We start from the raw sequence: 17,903 nt of genomic DNA, 5'->3' as shown, positions 1-17,903 counted from the left end.
TTTGAAATGCTGCTGTCCATGATACACCTGCAATGCTGGTAGGGAGGCTGTTCCATAATTCTGATTCAGTGACAGTGAAGGAATGGCAATATAGTTCCAAGTCAGGATGTTGTGTGGCTCTGAGGGGAAGTGGCAGGTGGTGCTAATCCCAAGTGTCTGCAGCCCTTGTCCTAAGCGATAGAGATCGCAGTTTGGAAGGTGCTATCAAAAGAGCCTTAGTGAGTTGCTGCAGTGCATCTTGTAGATAGTACACACTGCCGCTGTACATCAATGGTGGTGTAGGAAGTGAATATTTAAGTTGATGGTGCTAATTGGGCATTGCCCCGGACGGTGTTGAGCTTCTTGAGCGTTGTTGGAGCTGCATTCATCTGGGCAAGTGCAGAGTATGCCATCACACTCCTGACTTGTGCTTGTAGATGGACAACAGACTTTGGGGAGACACGGAGGTACTACTTGCCTCAGAACTCTTAGCCTTTGACCTGCTCTTGTGCCACAGTATTTATATGGCTGGACCAGCTAAATTTCTGGTCAATGGTAATCCCATGATGTTGATAGTTGGGGAGTTCAGTGATAGTAATGCCACCAAATGTCATGGGGAGATGTTTGTTGGAGATGGTCATTGCCTGGCACTTGTGTGGCATGATTATTACCTGCTACTTATCAACCCAAGTCTGAATGTTATCCAGGTCTCGTTGCATATGGACATGGCCTGTTTCAGTATCTGAGGAGTTGTGAATGGTGAACATTGTGCAGTCATCAGCGAAAATCCCGACTCCTGACCTTATGATAGCAGGGAGGTCATTGATAAAGCAGCTGAAGATGGTTGAGTCTAGGACACCACGCTGAGGAACTCATGCAGCAATGTCCAGGGACCAAGATGATATCCATACATATACATAGACCACTATACTAATGTACTATATAGATCACAACTGAAGAAATTAAACAACATTGCAAGCAATACAGCCGGCTTTATTTAAATTACTGACTTATCAAAAGCTCTTGCTTTCAGTGCACCTAAACAAGGTGTGAACTGGTGAGTAAACACAGCTGTTTTCTGGGCAATATAGAAGAGCACTTAGGACGCGATAAGCAGCAACTTTGAAATTTATTTTAATCCAATGATTAATGGCTTTTTAGCCGGTATAAGTGGCTGCCAGTTTAAATATGAATGTTTTAAGTAGTGGGGCCTGTATTTACGTTATACAAACTCCTTCACTTAGTCATCACAGGATTACTTGTCAAAACTAAAACTGCACACAGGTTTACACCCACAAAGCAGACAGTGAACGACCAAATCATTTCTGAGCTAGATGACATCCAACATGCACAGGCTCACAATAGATGTAACAACTAGATGAGGTTCATTAGAGGCAATGGGAGGAAAAGGCAATGGCTAGCTGAATGTTTGAAGCAGGCAGTTCCTGTTAACATGTGCACAATGAGTTACTCACACGCCTCATTTCTGTTAGTTGCGAAAGCTCAGGCCCAACAGGAGTCATGAAGCCTGAGAGGCTCTACAGAAAGAAAGGAATAAAGTAGGTCCACAGGTACATGCAAAAGATGGTTATTGTACAAACATCAAGAACTTTAGCATCAGGCTCGCTTAGAGAAAACATAGATTTTAACTTGGGTCAGATTCAGTGGGATCAAGTGGCAATAAAATAACAAACGTGGTTAAAATAAAAAACACCTGTGCAAATTGAACATCAAATGGAATCAATTGAATCTGACTGTGATCTCTTGAACGTTGAAGTTTACATTGGTTAATGATAGTTACATCTGATCAACACAGAAATTTGCGGAGCTAGATCCAAACACAGTGAAACCTATAAATTACTGACACTTCAGGGGCTGAGGTCCTTATTTTCAAAATAATCAAACTGAATGCACTGCAAGCATTTGCAATAGAACGGAAAGTTCTTTATCCAGCACTCATCAGAGCAGAGTAGCTGTTCACTCCCTAGGGGTAAACCCATTTAAGCATTCAATCCCAGAGATGGAACTATCTCTGTTGCTGGATGGAGCTCCCCATTCCACATGAGCTGTTTCTTTCACAAAATCGGCTGCTGCCATGTGCTGACCTGCAGACACCGGCCTCATAAGAATTCGGGGGCAGGAAGGAAGCAAGCTGCAAGGATAAGTGCTGGTGATCTCAACTCAGTGAAAGTTTCTGAGACTGGCTTTACAACAGGTTGTCCTATGTTTTAAGCTGTAAAAGGTTTGTTGCACTGAAGGCTGCCCATAGTCCGTGAGTATCCATGGTTTCAGAGTGCCTCACATTTTAGTATGCCCTTTAATAACAAAAAAACACAGGGCATTTAATTGGACGAAGTCACTGTTTTATACAGGGAATTGTATATTGTGTGACATGTGCTAATGCTCCAGAGCAGAGCATAGCCTCCAATCACCTTGGAATCTACTTGGATTCCAACTCTGTTGAGACAGGCATCTGCCACTCATCAAAATGAAGTTTGGAATCTGGAACATCAGGATCCTCATGGACAAGCCCAACAACAATAGATTTGAGTGCCGCACTGCCATCATAGCTTGGGAACTCAGGCACCATGACATCAACATTGTCATGACAAGAGCAACAAAAGTAGCAAGGCAGCAGATACACTTTTTTCTGGAATGGCCTTTTCTTTCATGGAATGTGAGTGTCACTGGCAAGGTAAACATTTATTGCCTATCTCTAACTGCTCTTGAACCAAGTGGCTTGCCAGGCCAGTTAAGAGTCAACCACATTACTGTGGACCTGGTGTCACATGAAGGACAGACCAGGTAAGATTGGCAGATTTCTTTCTCTGAAGGACATTAGTGAACTAGATGGGTTTTTATGACAATCAAAGATAATTTCATGGTCACCATCACTGAGACTAGCTTTCAATTCTAGATTTTTATTAATTGAATTTAAATTCCACCAGCTGCCATGGTGGGATTTCAACCCATTAGCCCATTAGTCTGGATTATTAGTCCAGTGACATTACCGTTACACCACTATCTCTGCCACAGATGGGCTTCGCCATCAAAAATGAGTTTGTCTGGCACCTCAGCAACTCCCCCTGTGGTATAATCCTAAGGAGGAATCAACATGTCATTGTCATCACCACATATGGTCCTACACTTGAGGCAACAGATGAGGGCAAGGAGGGATTCTATGCCAACTTTGAGCAATCTCTAACCCAAGTCCCTGCAGGCAACAAACTGATCCTCCTTGGAGATTTCAACACTGAGTCAGGGAGAACATGATTCTCTGGAAGCGTGTGATTGGCAAGGAAGAAGTAGAGAAAGCAAGCTCCAGAGGTGTCCTCCTGTTGTTGAAACGTCTAGAACACATCCTTGTCATAAACAACACCGGTTTGCCAACGAGACAAGCACATGACCATATAGCAACACCCACAGTCCAAACACTCAATGATCGTTCAATCAAGGATCTGCAAAGATGTCCACATCACCCGCGCCATGGAAGGCACCAACGACTGCTGGACTGATCACCACCTTATCTAAGCTATCATCTCCACAAGCCAGGCCCCCAAACAACGGAGGCAATGAAAGCAATGCCACAAGAAAATTACCATCAAAGACCTCAAAGATCCCACCAAGGCAGCCCTTCTCAGTCTGTGCCTTGCTGCTAGCCTCTCAACCGCCAGCCACAAGGGGTGACTGTGTGACCATAGTGTGCCTGGTAAACACTGAAGTCCACCATACCAAGCACCTGTGAAAGGTCCTTGGCTTCTCTATCTGTAAACTTTGTGACAAAACAACCATGAGATACAGGATCTAATCAAGCCTAAATGGAAAGCTCTCTCAGACTGGAAACTTCACTGGAACTCGAGAAAAACAGCACTCCTACAGGCATCTGAAGGCAATGGTACACCATAAAACCCAAGATATAAAGAACAAACAGTAGACAGAAAGAGTGCGGGAGATCCAACAACTTGAGGCACCAACGACCTGCACAGTTTCATTAGCGCTATCAAACCAGTCTAAGGCCTAAGCACTCAAGGGTCCACACCGCTAAGAGCCAAGCATTGAGGGAAGCTCATCAAGGACAGGCAGACAGTCAATGCTCGATGAAGAGAACATTGAAGAACTTCTCAACCAAGACTCTGACTTGAACGCCCTCAACTCCATTCCTCAATAACCCATTCGGCTAAAAAGCAATTCAATCGCTGAAACACAACAAAGTCTCTGCAGCAGATGGAACTCCTGGCTAAATCCTGAAACACAGTGGAGAACTGTTGAACCTAGGTCACCTTCAATCCAAAATAAAATCACTCCAACTTCAGTCATTGAGCTCCAGTATGCAGATATCCCTTGTGTGTGCACTCACTCAAAAATTAAGCTCCCCACTCACTGTCAACTCCTTCTCTGAAGCATATCAGAAAATGGGCCTTTCACTAAACATCCAGAAAAACTACATCAAGGGATATGGGAATAGTGAGGAAAAATGGCACAGGGATAGGTGATCAGCCACGATCTGTTTGAATGGCACAGCAGGCTCAATGGGCTGAATGGTTTTCTCCTGCTCCTATTTCCTACGTCTCATTCCCAGCTCCAATGGGCAGGACATGTCATTCATATGCCTGACACCAGACTCCAGAAACAACTGGCCTACTCAAGAGCAGCAGGCAGGAGACACCCAGAAGGACAGCAGAAACGCTTTAGGGATGTACTTAGAGCATCCTTGAAGAGCTCAAATGCTCCCATCAACTCATGGGAGTCCCTGACTTGTAATCAACCAAAATGGAGTAGGTTTATCCCAGAAGGTGTCAAACACATCAAGAGACTTCATCGCAAACATGCAGAGGTGAAGTCGAAGCATCAGAGAGAGCGCACAAACACCCAATCCTCCAAGCACCACCTCCCTTGCATGTGGCAGAATATGTAGATTGCGCATTGGACTTAGCAGCCATTTCAAGACCCATCAACCAGAGCGGAAGCAAGCCATCTTCAATCCTGAGGGACTGCATAAGGAGGAGATAACTGCAAAGTTTGCAGATGATATGAAACTCAATAATGTAAGACGTAGACAGAATGGTGAAATGGAGAAACAAGTGGCAGATAAGTTAGAAGTGTGAAGCAATACATTTTGATAGGAAAGATGAGAAGTAGTAATATGAAATAAATGATATAATTTTAAAGGGGATGCAGGAGCCTAGAAACCTGTGGGTGTATGTAAACAAATCTTTGAAAGTGGCAAGTTAAGTTGAGAAGGTGCTTAATAAAGTATATGAGGTCCTTGGCTTTATCTATACAGGAATAGAGTACAATAATAAGAAAGTTAGGCTAAATATTTATAAAACACGTTAGGCCATAGTTGGAGTATTGCATTCAATATTGGGTGCCACACTTTAGGAATGCTGTTCAGGCCTTAGAGAGAATGCAGAAGAGATTTACTGGAATGGTACCAGGGATGAGGGACTTCAGTTTTGATGAGGGACTGGAGATGCTGTGGATGTTCTCTATAGAGCAGAAATGTTAAAAGAAGATTTGATGAAACTGTTCAATATCATAAATGGTATTGATAAGAGTGGATAGGGAGAAACTGTTCCCAGTGGCAGAAGCATTGATAACCAAAGAACAACTTTAAGGTGATTGGCAAAGAAGCACAGGGCAATATTTTTTTCAAACACAGCACCTTGTTCTGATCTGGAATGCACTGCCTGAACAAGTGATGGAAGCAGATTCAATAGTAATATTAAAAAGAGAATTGGATAAATATTTGCAGGGGAAAAGATTAAAGGAACCATGGGGAAAGAGCAGGGGAGTTGGAATAATGGACAGTCCAGCAGAGAGACAGCACAGGCACAATGGGCTGAACTGCCTCCTTCTGTGTTGTATCATTTTATAATTCTACAATTCTAACAGATCCCTCAATAAAAGTCTTTGTTTTGCAGGCTAACATTTCTTTGGGAGTGTCTGTTTATACAGGTTTCACTGTATACTGAAAAAAAAATGATACTTGAATGCAAGCAACATATAACCAACAGAGGCACTGAATTCTACTCTGAACTGCTCAAGAGGATGTCCCCTCATTTCAAGTATTTCCATTAACCAGTACAAAGCAAAAATAACAATGTGTATTTATGCAACATCTTTAATGCTCTTTACATTTAGCATTTAGAGACAGACACTGAGTCAAAGGGAGAACATAGGAGTGACCAAAAGTTCAGTAAGAAGTTTTGAAGTTTTGGTTTTAAAGGGAGAGGAGCAAAGAGCTTTAGGAAATCTATTTCAAGAAGTTGAAGGTTGAAGGTTGATATCAATGATGGGGAAAATGGAGGAGAATGATTTATAAGAGGGCACAGTCATGGGTTGTGGAGAGAACTGAAAGAGTTGCAGGGATGGGGTGAACAGGGGTGATCACTTAGCAGGACTTTGGAAAAGAAAGAATATTGTTACGAATACAAAGTTCGTAAAATTGCTATGTTTAAACTGTCTTTGTAATTTAAGGTAAAACAGAATAACCGGGAAAGGGTGTTGTAGGAGGTTATATCACTCTGCCCCGCAACAGACCAGGTGGTCTGGTTATCATGGGGACAGTTTGGGACTTTGTGAGCAAGGTGCAAAGTTCTCACACCTGAAACATAGGCAAGAGTACCTGAGTAGGTTTCCTATCTCCAATATTTCGGACAGAAAGAGAGAGAGAGAGAGAGCAGGTCTTACAGAGAGACAAAAGACTACAATTAGTGTGTGGTCAGCAGAGAGGAGAGTGTGTCCTTTCTGTGGCCTACCAGGCAGGAAGGAGCATGATCCCTGGTTAAAGAGGTGCATCCCATGAAGAATCACAGTGTTTGGTGGTGGTGGTTTAGGGGGTGAGAAGAGACGTGAATCCATTGGAAGCTGGGGATGGCTGTGTACTATTCTCTATAAAGACTGTAAGCCTGTGGAGAGCATATTGTAATGTATATGTATGCATGTGAGGTTATCGGTCCCATTAAAGCATCAGTAAGAGTTAACTTGTCTGTAGTTTTGAGTATTAGTCACCTAGAAAGTGCTTAGTTGATGTAGTTTTTAGTTTGTTCGTTACAGCAAAAGTCTTCAAACTTAAAATCTTGTTTTGTGATCCTTCTAGTCGGTCACGGAAATTCAAATCCCTTGTGTAAGGTTATTTGTCTCGACAGAGATCATGATACTGAGAGCTAACTTTTAGCAATTTGAAACATTAAACATAGGGCTTGGAGGCTAAAAACTTGGCATTAATCAAAAGTCTGGGGGTGAAGTTAGGTGCAAAAGCTTCACTAGCAGAGGTTTTGAACTAGCAGTAGTTGCTGGTAATGCTGCAGAGGTGAATCTAAATGGTCTATAAAATGGAGATGGCATGGTCTCTGAACTTCATCTAAAGGTTAGCATGTTACAGTAATCAGGGAAAGGGATGTAACCATGGGAGTGGCATTTGTGGCAGGAATCAAGACCTTAGACTACCCATTGCTGAGCTGCGGAGGAAGTTATGACTTCCCCAAGATGGGACGTTGGACAAACAGTGGCAGCACAAAGGCAACTGAGGGGTTGAGAGATGCAATTTGCATCATTTCGTTTGTGTTCCAGCACAAATGTGCCTCCTATCCTATACGAACCAAAGTCAAAGACCCCTGAAAACACCTCCAATTCAAGTTTCCAATTCAGCCTTACAGGCACAGAAATTATTATTCGCCATTCTCATGACCTTTGGTGTGGGACTTGCTGAATCTGAACTAAATATAACACACTTCTAAGCTAGTAAGTTTTTGATGTTGTGCAATACACTTCTTGTATGATACTTTTACTTACATCACCTCAAACAATTCCTGCCACTTCCAGTGACAGAACTGTACTCACCACACACTACCTGAGTGTTACATTGCTTAAACTGTTCTCTTCAGTACAATCTCTGATTGAAGGGACAAAAGGTGTACTTGCTTCACTGTGTTTCACAGTTCAAATGGACATTGTATAAACATTCAGGCAGCCACCAGTATGCTACTGAAATCCCAATGGACACATTTACTGTATGCTACCATTGGCCGATTGAGTTTTGAGCTTTGGTCTTCAAACAAAAAGGCCAACTGCTGATACATTATGCTGTGTTAATGTAACACGCCCGCAATTACAACATATGATGATGAAGAGGTCAAAACAAATACTGCCATACTGTTCAACACACCTAATTTTTCTTTCGTACCAATATTCTCACCTTTACTCCCACTCTCCTGATGTCGTGTTGAGTCTAGTTCCACAGGTGCTGAGCTTACACTGGGGTAACCAGCCCAATCTAAAGCTAACTGTACGTAAGGAATTCCTATAAAGTGAGAGTTGCATCGTGTACTTACTGACACTGGTGTAGTCCTCTCTGATGGTGGGATCATTTCTGGAGTAAGCATCTGTGGAGGGTCTGTTCCTTTGCTGACTTTCTGCTGGATCAGATACATTGCCAAAGCAAACTGTTCCCTGTTCAGCTTCCCCATTTGTTTTGTATCAGCCAGTGCCCTGATGAAAAATAATTTATTAAATAAATGCAGGCTCTATATTGCAACTACAGCAAAACCATGCCAATAGCTATGTTTAATATCATAACAAACCATTAAAGGTTGACACAGCAGCGATGTAAATTTCGTGGAGAGGTAAACAATCCAGTTGTAGTTGCAGTAAAGAACATACAGCAGGTGACTTGGGACAAAGTGGAGAAACCATCTGGAAATGGCTCCCAATTTTAGCTGCACTGCTGTGGATTAGTTTCTCCCCACAAGAGGAGGTAAAGAATCTGGAGGTACTGCTGGGCTGGTGGCAACAACCTCCCATTAGTTGAAGGATCAAGCAGGCACAGTTCAGGAGGGCCTGCTAGAAATTAAAAATCAGTGAAACTGACTCATACCCACATGGCTTTTTTTAAAAATCCCTCATACAAGATAAATTGGTATGTGTGGTACATAGCACACTTCTATTCAGTGCATTTCTTTCTATACAAAATAATAGACTATTTTTGAGACTAACTGCAGCTTAAGAATTTGCACTGACTGTGAACAGACTGCTCCCTTGACAACATTTGACATACATTGACCAATTATTTCAATGAAGGACACGTTATTAAAACATTGTTCTAGCTCATGGGAATTATGACGATGGTTTTATTACTTTCATTGTGCCCCTTCCCCCACAACATAAAAGTTTATGGGGTGATATAATTCAGCTTTTTAAGATGATTAAAGGAGTTGATAAGGTTTCCTTCTGTTGAGGGTAATTCAAAACTAGGGGGGCATTACCTTATAATTAGAGGGAGGCCTTCGGGATGAAGTTAAGAAGCAATTCTTCAAACAACGATTAGTGGAAATCTGGGAGCGCTCCCCAAAAAGCAATTGAAGCAGAGTTCAATTGAAAATACCAAAATTCATATTTTCAGATTTTTGTCAGGCAAGGGTATTAAAGATTAAGGAAATATGGCAAGTAGGCAGAAGAGTCTCAAGGAGCTGAATACCTTTTCTGATTCCTTCCATTGGCATGATATAGGGTGTTATCATTGGTTGCGAAGTCCACTAACCTGAAGATGCTGTTATCTTGCATCAGAACCTGCGTTTGGATCCTGGGAGAACAATTTGTAAGTGTTACTTACCCAACTGTACACAACTAACCAGTTCTGGCTCGAAAATTGGAAACCTGCTGCCTTGCATGTTCAGGTCCTTTATTTCAGCATTCTGGCGTTTTCTTAACTCACATAAGGGACATTTGCTGATATTCCAAAATAATGGCAGCCTCATAATGTTAGCACACTGACACACTGAACTCAGTTCAGCATACTTAGAAGCCCTCAGTGAGGCCATAGGTCAGAGGTAGGTTAGCAAATTACAGAAATCTGCTGGAGTTAAGGTTGGGTTATTTTACTTTAGCCAGTACTGCTATCTGCACAAGACAAAGGTGGTAATAGCATTGACGGGAGGCTAGAGTGTCTTCAGTTTTGTTGGAAAATGGCCATTTATCATTTATGAGCTAAGCTGTCCCAAATACTGACTATGACTCGCTCACAATACATCTGCTGAGACACTCAGCATCCAAATTCTACAACTCTTACCATATATGAGCCAAGAGGTTCTGATGAAGTGCAGATTGCATGAAGATATCTTTGACTTCCAAGCCACTGACATACCCATCCATATCTAAGTCTATTTTGAGGAAGATGTCATCGTATCGCATCTTGTCATTAGATGGCACAACCCAATTTACTGGCTGCAACAAACAAGATTTTTCCAGGTCATTGCAATTGCACAACATCAGTAAATTAAAGTAACTCAGCAAAAAAAATCACAAATCATCTGAGCCTGGAGAATAGCGCTGACCTTATTCATCAACTGAACCAAAAGTGGTAAGGGACAACTTAGTGTAATATCCAGTCAGTATCTGTATTTGCAGTGGATGAAATATAGTCAAGTGTGTTCATATAAAAGGAGTCATCCAGTCCAAACCATATGGAATTCAGAATTACACTAGTATTTTCTTTGTAACACTGTGCAGTGAGGCACCAGTCATAAACTTATAGATCATGGTGTCACAAACACTGAAATCCTGGTAACTGCTACCACAGAAATTAAGGTTCACCATCCAGGACAACTTCTCAACAACTCAGCAAGAAAGATTCATTCATGGCTTACTATGGAGATTAAGGATCATCCTAGATTAATCTTATAATGTTGCAAAGAATAGTAGCAAGCCTGAGGATTGGGAGTGTTTTCAGAAACCAGCAAAGGGCCACCAAAAGGTTGATAGACAGGGAAAAAATAGAATATGAAAGCAAACTAGCCAGGAATATAAAACCAGATTGTAAGAGTTTTTACAAGTATATAAAAAGGAGAGTAACTAAAGTAAACAATGGTCCCTGAGAAGCAGAGACAGGAAAAATCATGGGGAATGAGAAAATGACACATTTAACAAGTATTGCGTCTGCCTTCATAGTAGAAGCCCAAGATACATGCCAGAAATAAAGGGTAATCCAGTAATTGATGAGTGAAAAAATTAAGGTAATTAATATCAGCAGAGAAAAATGCCAGGCAAACACAAGAGACTAAAATTCAACAAATTCCAAGGATCTGATGGCCTACATCTTAGGATTGTAAAAGAGATAGCTGCAGAGATAGGTGATGTGCTGGCTATGATTTTCCAGAATTTCCTAGATTCTGGAACAGTCCCAGGAACTTAGCAAATGTAACGTCACTACAAAGAAAGGAGGGAAAGAGAAAACAGCGAACTACAGGCCAGGTAGCCTGACATCAGTCATCAGGAAAGTGATGGAATCTATTAATAAAGACTTAACAATGAATACACTTAGAAAAGCAAAGCATCATTAGAATAAGTCAACATGGTTTTACAAAAATAACATTTATTAAGAGTTTTTTGAGGATTTAACTAGAAGGATAGATAAAGGGGAACCAGTTGATATAGTATACTTGGATTTCCAAAAGGCACTCAATAAGGTGCCACACATAGGGTTATTATACACGATAAGGGCTCAGGGGTTGGGGTGATCTATTAGTATGGATAGAGGATTGATTAACAGGCAGACAGCAGAGTGTAGGGATAAATCGTGCATTTTCATGTTGGCGGGCTGTGACTGGTAGAGTGCCATAAGGATCAGTACTGGGCCCTCAGCTATTTACAATCTATATTAACAACTTTGACGAAGAGACCGAGAGTAAAATACCTAGGCTTGCTGACAATACAAAGCTAGGTCGGAATGCAAGCAATGAGGAGGACACAAAGAGACTACATAGAGATGCAATAAAAACACAAAATGCTGGAAAAACTCTGCAGATCTTGCAGCATCTGTGGAGAGAGAAACAGAGTTAAAGTTTCAAGTCCGTACGACTCTTCTTCAGAGCTAAAGAGTAGAAATGTGATGTAATTTATACTTTTTCCACTTTTAAAAAATGTATTCTTATTTTATATTTATTTTCATTTGCTTACATTTTTAAATATCCTTTTCCCCAACCATACCACACCCCCGTCAACAGGGCTACCTGTCACTTGTTTCCATGTTCTTTCAGAGTGCTGACTCTTGTTCTGCTATTAACACATTCTGCTTTCTTACCTTTTTGCCACTATCAGCACCTTCTTTGGTCTTCACCACTACCATTAACATCCTTTTCTCTTGTGTCCATGACATCTCTGTCAATTTTTCCTCAGCTCCCACCTATCCGACCTTCTATCCTACTTCACCTGCTCCACCGCACCCCCCTTTAGACAGTATAAATTCCAACACATTTCTACTTCTCTTTAGCTCTGAAGTAGTTACACGGACCTGAAACATTAACTGCTTCTCTCTCCACAGGTGCCGCCAGACCTGAGTTTTTCCAACATTTTCTGTTTTTATTTCAGATTTCCAGCATCCTCAGTATTATGCTTTTACAAAAGAGATACAGACAGGTTAAGCAAGTGGGCATTCACAATGTGGGGAAGTAAGAGGGAAAGTGGAGTTGAAGCCAAAGATCAAAAATGATCATGTTGAATGGCAGAGCAGGTTCAACAGGCTGTATGGTCTTCTCTTGCTCCCGTTTCTTATGGTCCTATTTAACAACTTGCATTTATATAGAACCTTTAATGTAGTGAATTGTACTAGGGCACTTCATAAGAGTGTTATAAAAAAAAATTGGACTCCAAGACACAAATTTTCAAGAAGGAGAGTGGCAAATAGGCTGAGAGGTTTAGGGAAGCAATTCAAGAGTTTACAGTTCAAGTCCCACTCCAAGTCTTGAGCACTAAATCCTGGGCTGACACTCTACAGCAGTACTGAGGGAATGCTGAACTGTCAGAGGTGTCACCTTTCATGTGAGATGTTAAAACAAGCCCCTCTCAAGTGAATATAAAAGATCCCAATGCACTAGTTTGAAGAGGAGCAGGGAAGTTATCCCCGATGTCTTGGCCAATATTTGCCCCCTCAATTAACATCACAAGAAGTGGATTATCTGGTCATTCTCACATTGCTATTTGTGGGATCTTGTTATGTGCAAAGTGGCTGCCACATTTCCTACATTACGAGTGACAATGCTTCAAAAGTACTTGGGATGTTAGTTGGTGTGAAAGGCGCTATAGAAATGCAAGTCTTTCTCAAAATATGTGTACGTATATGGATGTGAGCAAGAGCTTTTGACACAGAGAGGTAGTGACCTGGAACTCACTCTGAGGGTGGTGGAACTGGAGACAATGCACAAGTCCAAAAGGAAATTGGATGGGCACTTGAGGGAAATAACCTTGCAGGGCTACAGGGATAAAATGGGGGAATGGGACTGCCTAGATTGCTCTATAGAGTCAGCATGGACTTTCTTCTGTGCTGTACTGACTCGAGGACAGCTGGAAGAACAGCCATCTACAGTGGAGCAATTAAAACCAGGGAGCTCATAAGGTCTGAATTGGAGGATCGCTGATAACTCAGAGGCTAGAGGAGATTACAGACACATGGAGCAGAAAGATCATTAAGGCATTTGGGAACAAGGATGAGAATATTAAAAATTGAGGCGTGCAGACTTCAGAACAGTATTGGCAGAGTTTTGAAAGTAAATCGCCATAAGGCTCTGTTAGATACCTGAAGAAAACATCAGTGATAATCACAAAACAAAAATAAAAATACCTGGAAAAACTCAGCAGGTCTGGCAGTATCTGCGGAGAGGAACACAGTTAACGTTTCGAGTCCGTTTGACTCTTCTGTTCTATTGAAGAGTCATACGGACTTGAAACGTTAACTGTGTTCCTCTCCGCAGATGCTGCCATACCTGCTGAGTTTTTCCAGGTATTTTTATTTTTGTTTTGGATTTCCAGCATCCGCAGTTTTTTGCTTTTATCAAAGTGATAATCACAATCATTCTTGGGACAAATCATAATTCAGAGCCATTGTATTGAGATTGTAATGTTATATTTGTTTTAATAGCACAGTGCAACTAACCCATGTTACCACCTCATTATAAGTTCTAGTGTAGAAGTCTAACTTTAATTCAGGTTCATAATTATCCCCGATAGTACAATACTGACTCTTACACTGCAGGAGTGATAATCAAATGATACAACTAGTTTAGCAAATATCCATGGCCTCACTACAACTGGGCATTGGGGATAAACACTTATGAAAGGATGGAACAGGAGAAAGTCATTCAGTTCAACTTTATTTAATCACAGACTATTAGAATGTCCCCCATTGCAGAGTGTGTAACCTAGTCTTCTGATAAGAGGTGGGCAACCAACCAAAAGTAAAACCTGCAAAAGAAATTGCTCACAAAGTCAATGGTGTGAAATATTAATTCAACCTTACAACGCATATTCCCAATATTCAAGCTGTGGAGTCCACTGCTACCTCAAGCAGAGCTTCAGCAGTCCCAGAAGCATTGTGTTCCTTGGAGAACACACCCATCCGTGTCTATTGCTAATGGTATGCCAATATTGTTAAGATATACAAGTGCATGGCATTATTTAATTAAATAATTACAACACTTATATAAAGAGACTGCTGGGTCACTGGATTGGTAGCTAGGAGGCAAACATATGGAATGCTGTAGTCCGTAAATAAACAAAATCATCAAGAAAAGGACAAATGCAAAATATTGCTGATGAAAGACATGCTATCCAAGTTTTTTGTTTTGCATTCATCAGGACAGCCTCGCAAGGTAAACCAACAGTAAAGGGAACAACAATTTATACTTCATGAGTGTTGATTGGTTGGCAAGTGGACTCTGATTGATAGAGGCGTTGCCATGGAGAATGCAGCAGAGAACAGTTAACTGCCAAACTTTTGTTTCAAATTCAAACTAGACAGGTCAACTCCAATTGGTCAAGGCATTGCCATGGGGAAACGAACCAGGGAATGGCGTCCGCCAAGCTTTTGTTTATTTGGAAAAGGCAAAATGCATGGACATGCTCCTTCTCTCTGCAAAAGACAGGGCCTTGTGTGTGAATATATATGGCTTCTAGTATACATATATGAGTCACGTTGCGAGCTCGACTGATAATCTTAGATTGATTTTCAGTGTAATTCTTAGTAAAATCAGGATTGTTCAGCAAGTGTTTTCCAATTGGACAATAAATTTCGAGTTTTTCAAGCACAGGCTTCTTGGATATGGTCAGTACTTTGTCTGTTGCAAACAGGTATGTAGGCCATATGTCCCAATGACTGACAAATTGTATCAAGCAGCATATCTCTTCAGCAGTTCACATACTAGGTCTCTTTTGTCAGCAATACTCAAGTTCTGTACTATGAAACAACTAAAAGCAAAATAATATGGATGCTGGAGACATGAAATAAAAATAGAAAATGCTGGAAAAACTCAGTAGGTTTGGCAGCATCTGTGGAGAGAGAAACAGAGTTAACGTTTCAAGTCCAATATGACTCTTCTTCAGAACTAACATCAAGAAAAGGGTTTGCATCTAGTTTCATACTTCATCAACTGGCTTGAGGTTCATTTGTCATCTATCAATATAGCTTACAGTCCCATTTTTAAACAAATGTATATGTGGTTCACTTAAACTGGAGCTATACCACTAGGTTGGTTGGAAGCCCATTCTAATTAGCAACAACCCTTGGAGAGGGTAGACCCTATAATCACTGTCTTGAGGCTCAGTGCTTTTATCCTGTAACCCTCCAGCTGTGTGATCATATTCTATGTACAATAAGTTTGATCCATTTTACTTATATCCCTCATGTCTGAGCATTAGAAAGACAAACAGGTGCTTATTAACTGATTACTTGACTTATCAAAAAGCACAAGATTTAATTCTGTGGGATAGGGTGAAACATGGGAGGAACACAATATGCTGAAGCCATTACAGCTGACATTAATCCACTATTTTCAGGAACCTCCAGCTGTGTCCAGAAAACTCTCACCACACCCAAGAAATATGAATATGAGAACGATTAAAGACCAGGGTTCTAATCCAAGTGTCTCAGGTGAATAAAGAATGCATTTTAATACTACGTGCTATTTTTTTAAGTTCTACACAAAGGTCTCAAATAAAGTCAACTCAAAATTAGCCAAATTTTAACTACCAGTCACATGCACACTAATGATAGTACTGTAGAAGCAACTCGACCTCCAGAAGGACGACAGCGTGCATGCATATTACTTAAGCAACCCAATGTGAAGAACAAGCGTGACAATGATCAAGCATACAGCCAATTTCCAAAGAAACAAGATTCCAATCTTAAGCATGCTGTTGGGAGCGAAGTGACACACTGAATGGAGGGGCAGAAAAAATAGGCAAATCGCTGAGCTACTCTTGTAGTAGTTTGGGCCTATGTATATTCTCTCACCAAAGACTAAGCCGTGACAATGCAGGTTATCTTAGCAAGATGTACAGTGATTCTCATCTCATCACCTGTTTGATGTGTTTTGGAGAAATGCTGCCCGCGCTATTTAAACTGTTAATACTGCCATGTGAAGGAGTAGATCGCAGGCTATCTTTAGGTGGAGGGCTGGCAGGTAGCACTGGTACAGAGCCAGCTAGTGCTGGCCCTTGCTTCTTCCTCTTGGACGGTGGCAGAAGCGCAGCTGGCAGAACAGAGGGAACTGGCTCCTTTTCCAAAGCTCTGTAAACAAGATGCATCGCCTGCAAATAAAACAGTAAAGGGCTAGTCAGTCTGTGTGCATATTTCAGAAGCAGAAGTAGCTCCACTTGTGTGATCTGAATGCTCCTTTTAATTATTCCTAATAGTCTCTTTATCTGTAATTACAACAGAGATCAGTTAGTTACGTTTCTTAAGTCATATTTTATGTGCCTGAAAGTGAGGAATGTCACATTTGGGAAATTAAACTTTTTACCACCTTTGGCTCCCAGAATAGAGCTCCAGAATCGAGCAGGGCCTGAGTAAAGATTCCCCTATGTCGCCCAACAACCTGCTTATATCCCAACTTCAGGAGCAGTGTATCCATTTGCCACACCAGCCGCGTATCCTTTCAAAATGGGAACAGTTTAATGTCAAGTAATGCTAGGTCACAGGTAAGTGGTGCAATGGAACTTAGACTGTCACTAATAAGACAAACTCTCATTTCCTTCATTAGCTTCAACTAATGGGTGCAGACACCCCTCCAGAACTTTCTTCCTCTCTACTTCCTTCTGACCTTAAGCCTTCTTCTAATCATATCCCTTCCTGTGTATTCAGGATACCCCTCCCACTTGCCCCTTTCTGACCCCCACAGTCTGTGCTTAAGGCCTCAACTTCAGCCCTTTACACCCCCATCTCAATGAATTTTAAGTTCAATATGACGCTGAGCTCTTCTTCCATTGCCTTCGCCTCCATGTCCACTTCTTAGGCCAAGAATCCTCTCTCTCCGCAGCGACCCTTTTATCCATCTCCAATATTCTCCCTCACTTCTATGTCCTTCTCACGGTACACAAACAGGATTGCCTTGGTAGAAACATTGCTTCAGCCTGTTCCTGCCCTACTGAACTGATTTCTTCCTATCTCAACTATTTGTTCTTCCCATCTAAATCTCCATTCACCACCACCTTCCTCTACCTAGGCAAACTTGTTCTTACATTCAACAACTTCTCCTTTAACTCCACTCACTTCTTCCAAAGAAAAGGCGTTTTTACAGACACTCACATAGGCCTGCCTTTTTGAGAGACACGTGGAACATTGCTTGTTTAGCCCTACTTGGGTTCCCTCCCTTAACTCTTTTTCTAAAAATTTGATGACTGTATCAATGCAGTTTCCAACTCTCAATATTTCAACTTTTACAGCCTTCCAGAACTCAACAATGAGCTCCTAAATTTCAGGCCATAATCATTGCCCCCAATTTCTTTCCTTTTCTTTGCAGCTTTCAGTTCTAGTCTAGTTTTTCCTTTGTTTCTACTCTCAGATGGCAGCTGTTCATCATTCTGCCATTTACCATCTCCTGTAGACATCTTTCCTTTACTTGTCCCATTGCCACTCCTTGTGGCCCTGCACCACA

General features: G+C 41.4%; 1 protein-coding gene across 12 annotated transcripts in view; it reads right to left on the bottom strand.

Annotated features, from left to right (window-relative positions):
* eps15l1a (epidermal growth factor receptor pathway substrate 15-like 1a) overlaps positions 1-17,903 on the bottom strand; it is a 375,872-nt gene that overhangs the window by 228,099 nt on the left and 129,870 nt on the right. For 10 of the 12 annotated variants that reach the window (XR_005945120.1, XM_041204271.1, XM_041204267.1 and 7 more), the window contains 4 exons: positions 16,327-16,557; positions 10,049-10,203; positions 8,316-8,472; positions 1,455-1,517 (listed from right to left, as the gene is read on the bottom strand). Coding sequence is in view for 11 of the 12 variants with exons in the window: in XM_041204271.1 (XP_041060205.1) it covers positions 1,455-1,517; positions 8,316-8,472; positions 10,049-10,203; positions 16,327-16,557 (606 nt within the window). In the remaining variant the exon portion in view is untranslated. The remainder of the gene's footprint in view (positions 1-1,454; positions 1,518-8,315; positions 8,473-10,048; positions 10,204-16,326; positions 16,558-17,903) is intronic. The other 2 variants (XM_041204269.1, XM_041204270.1) reach the window with 1 other exon arrangement.

This window comes from Carcharodon carcharias, chromosome 14, assembly GCF_017639515.1.
Source record: "Carcharodon carcharias isolate sCarCar2 chromosome 14, sCarCar2.pri, whole genome shotgun sequence".
NCBI classification, from domain to species: Eukaryota; Metazoa; Chordata; class Chondrichthyes; order Lamniformes; family Lamnidae; genus Carcharodon; species Carcharodon carcharias.
Note: the sequence above shows the minus strand (reverse complement) of the source record. Positions and strands in the feature narration are given on the sequence as shown.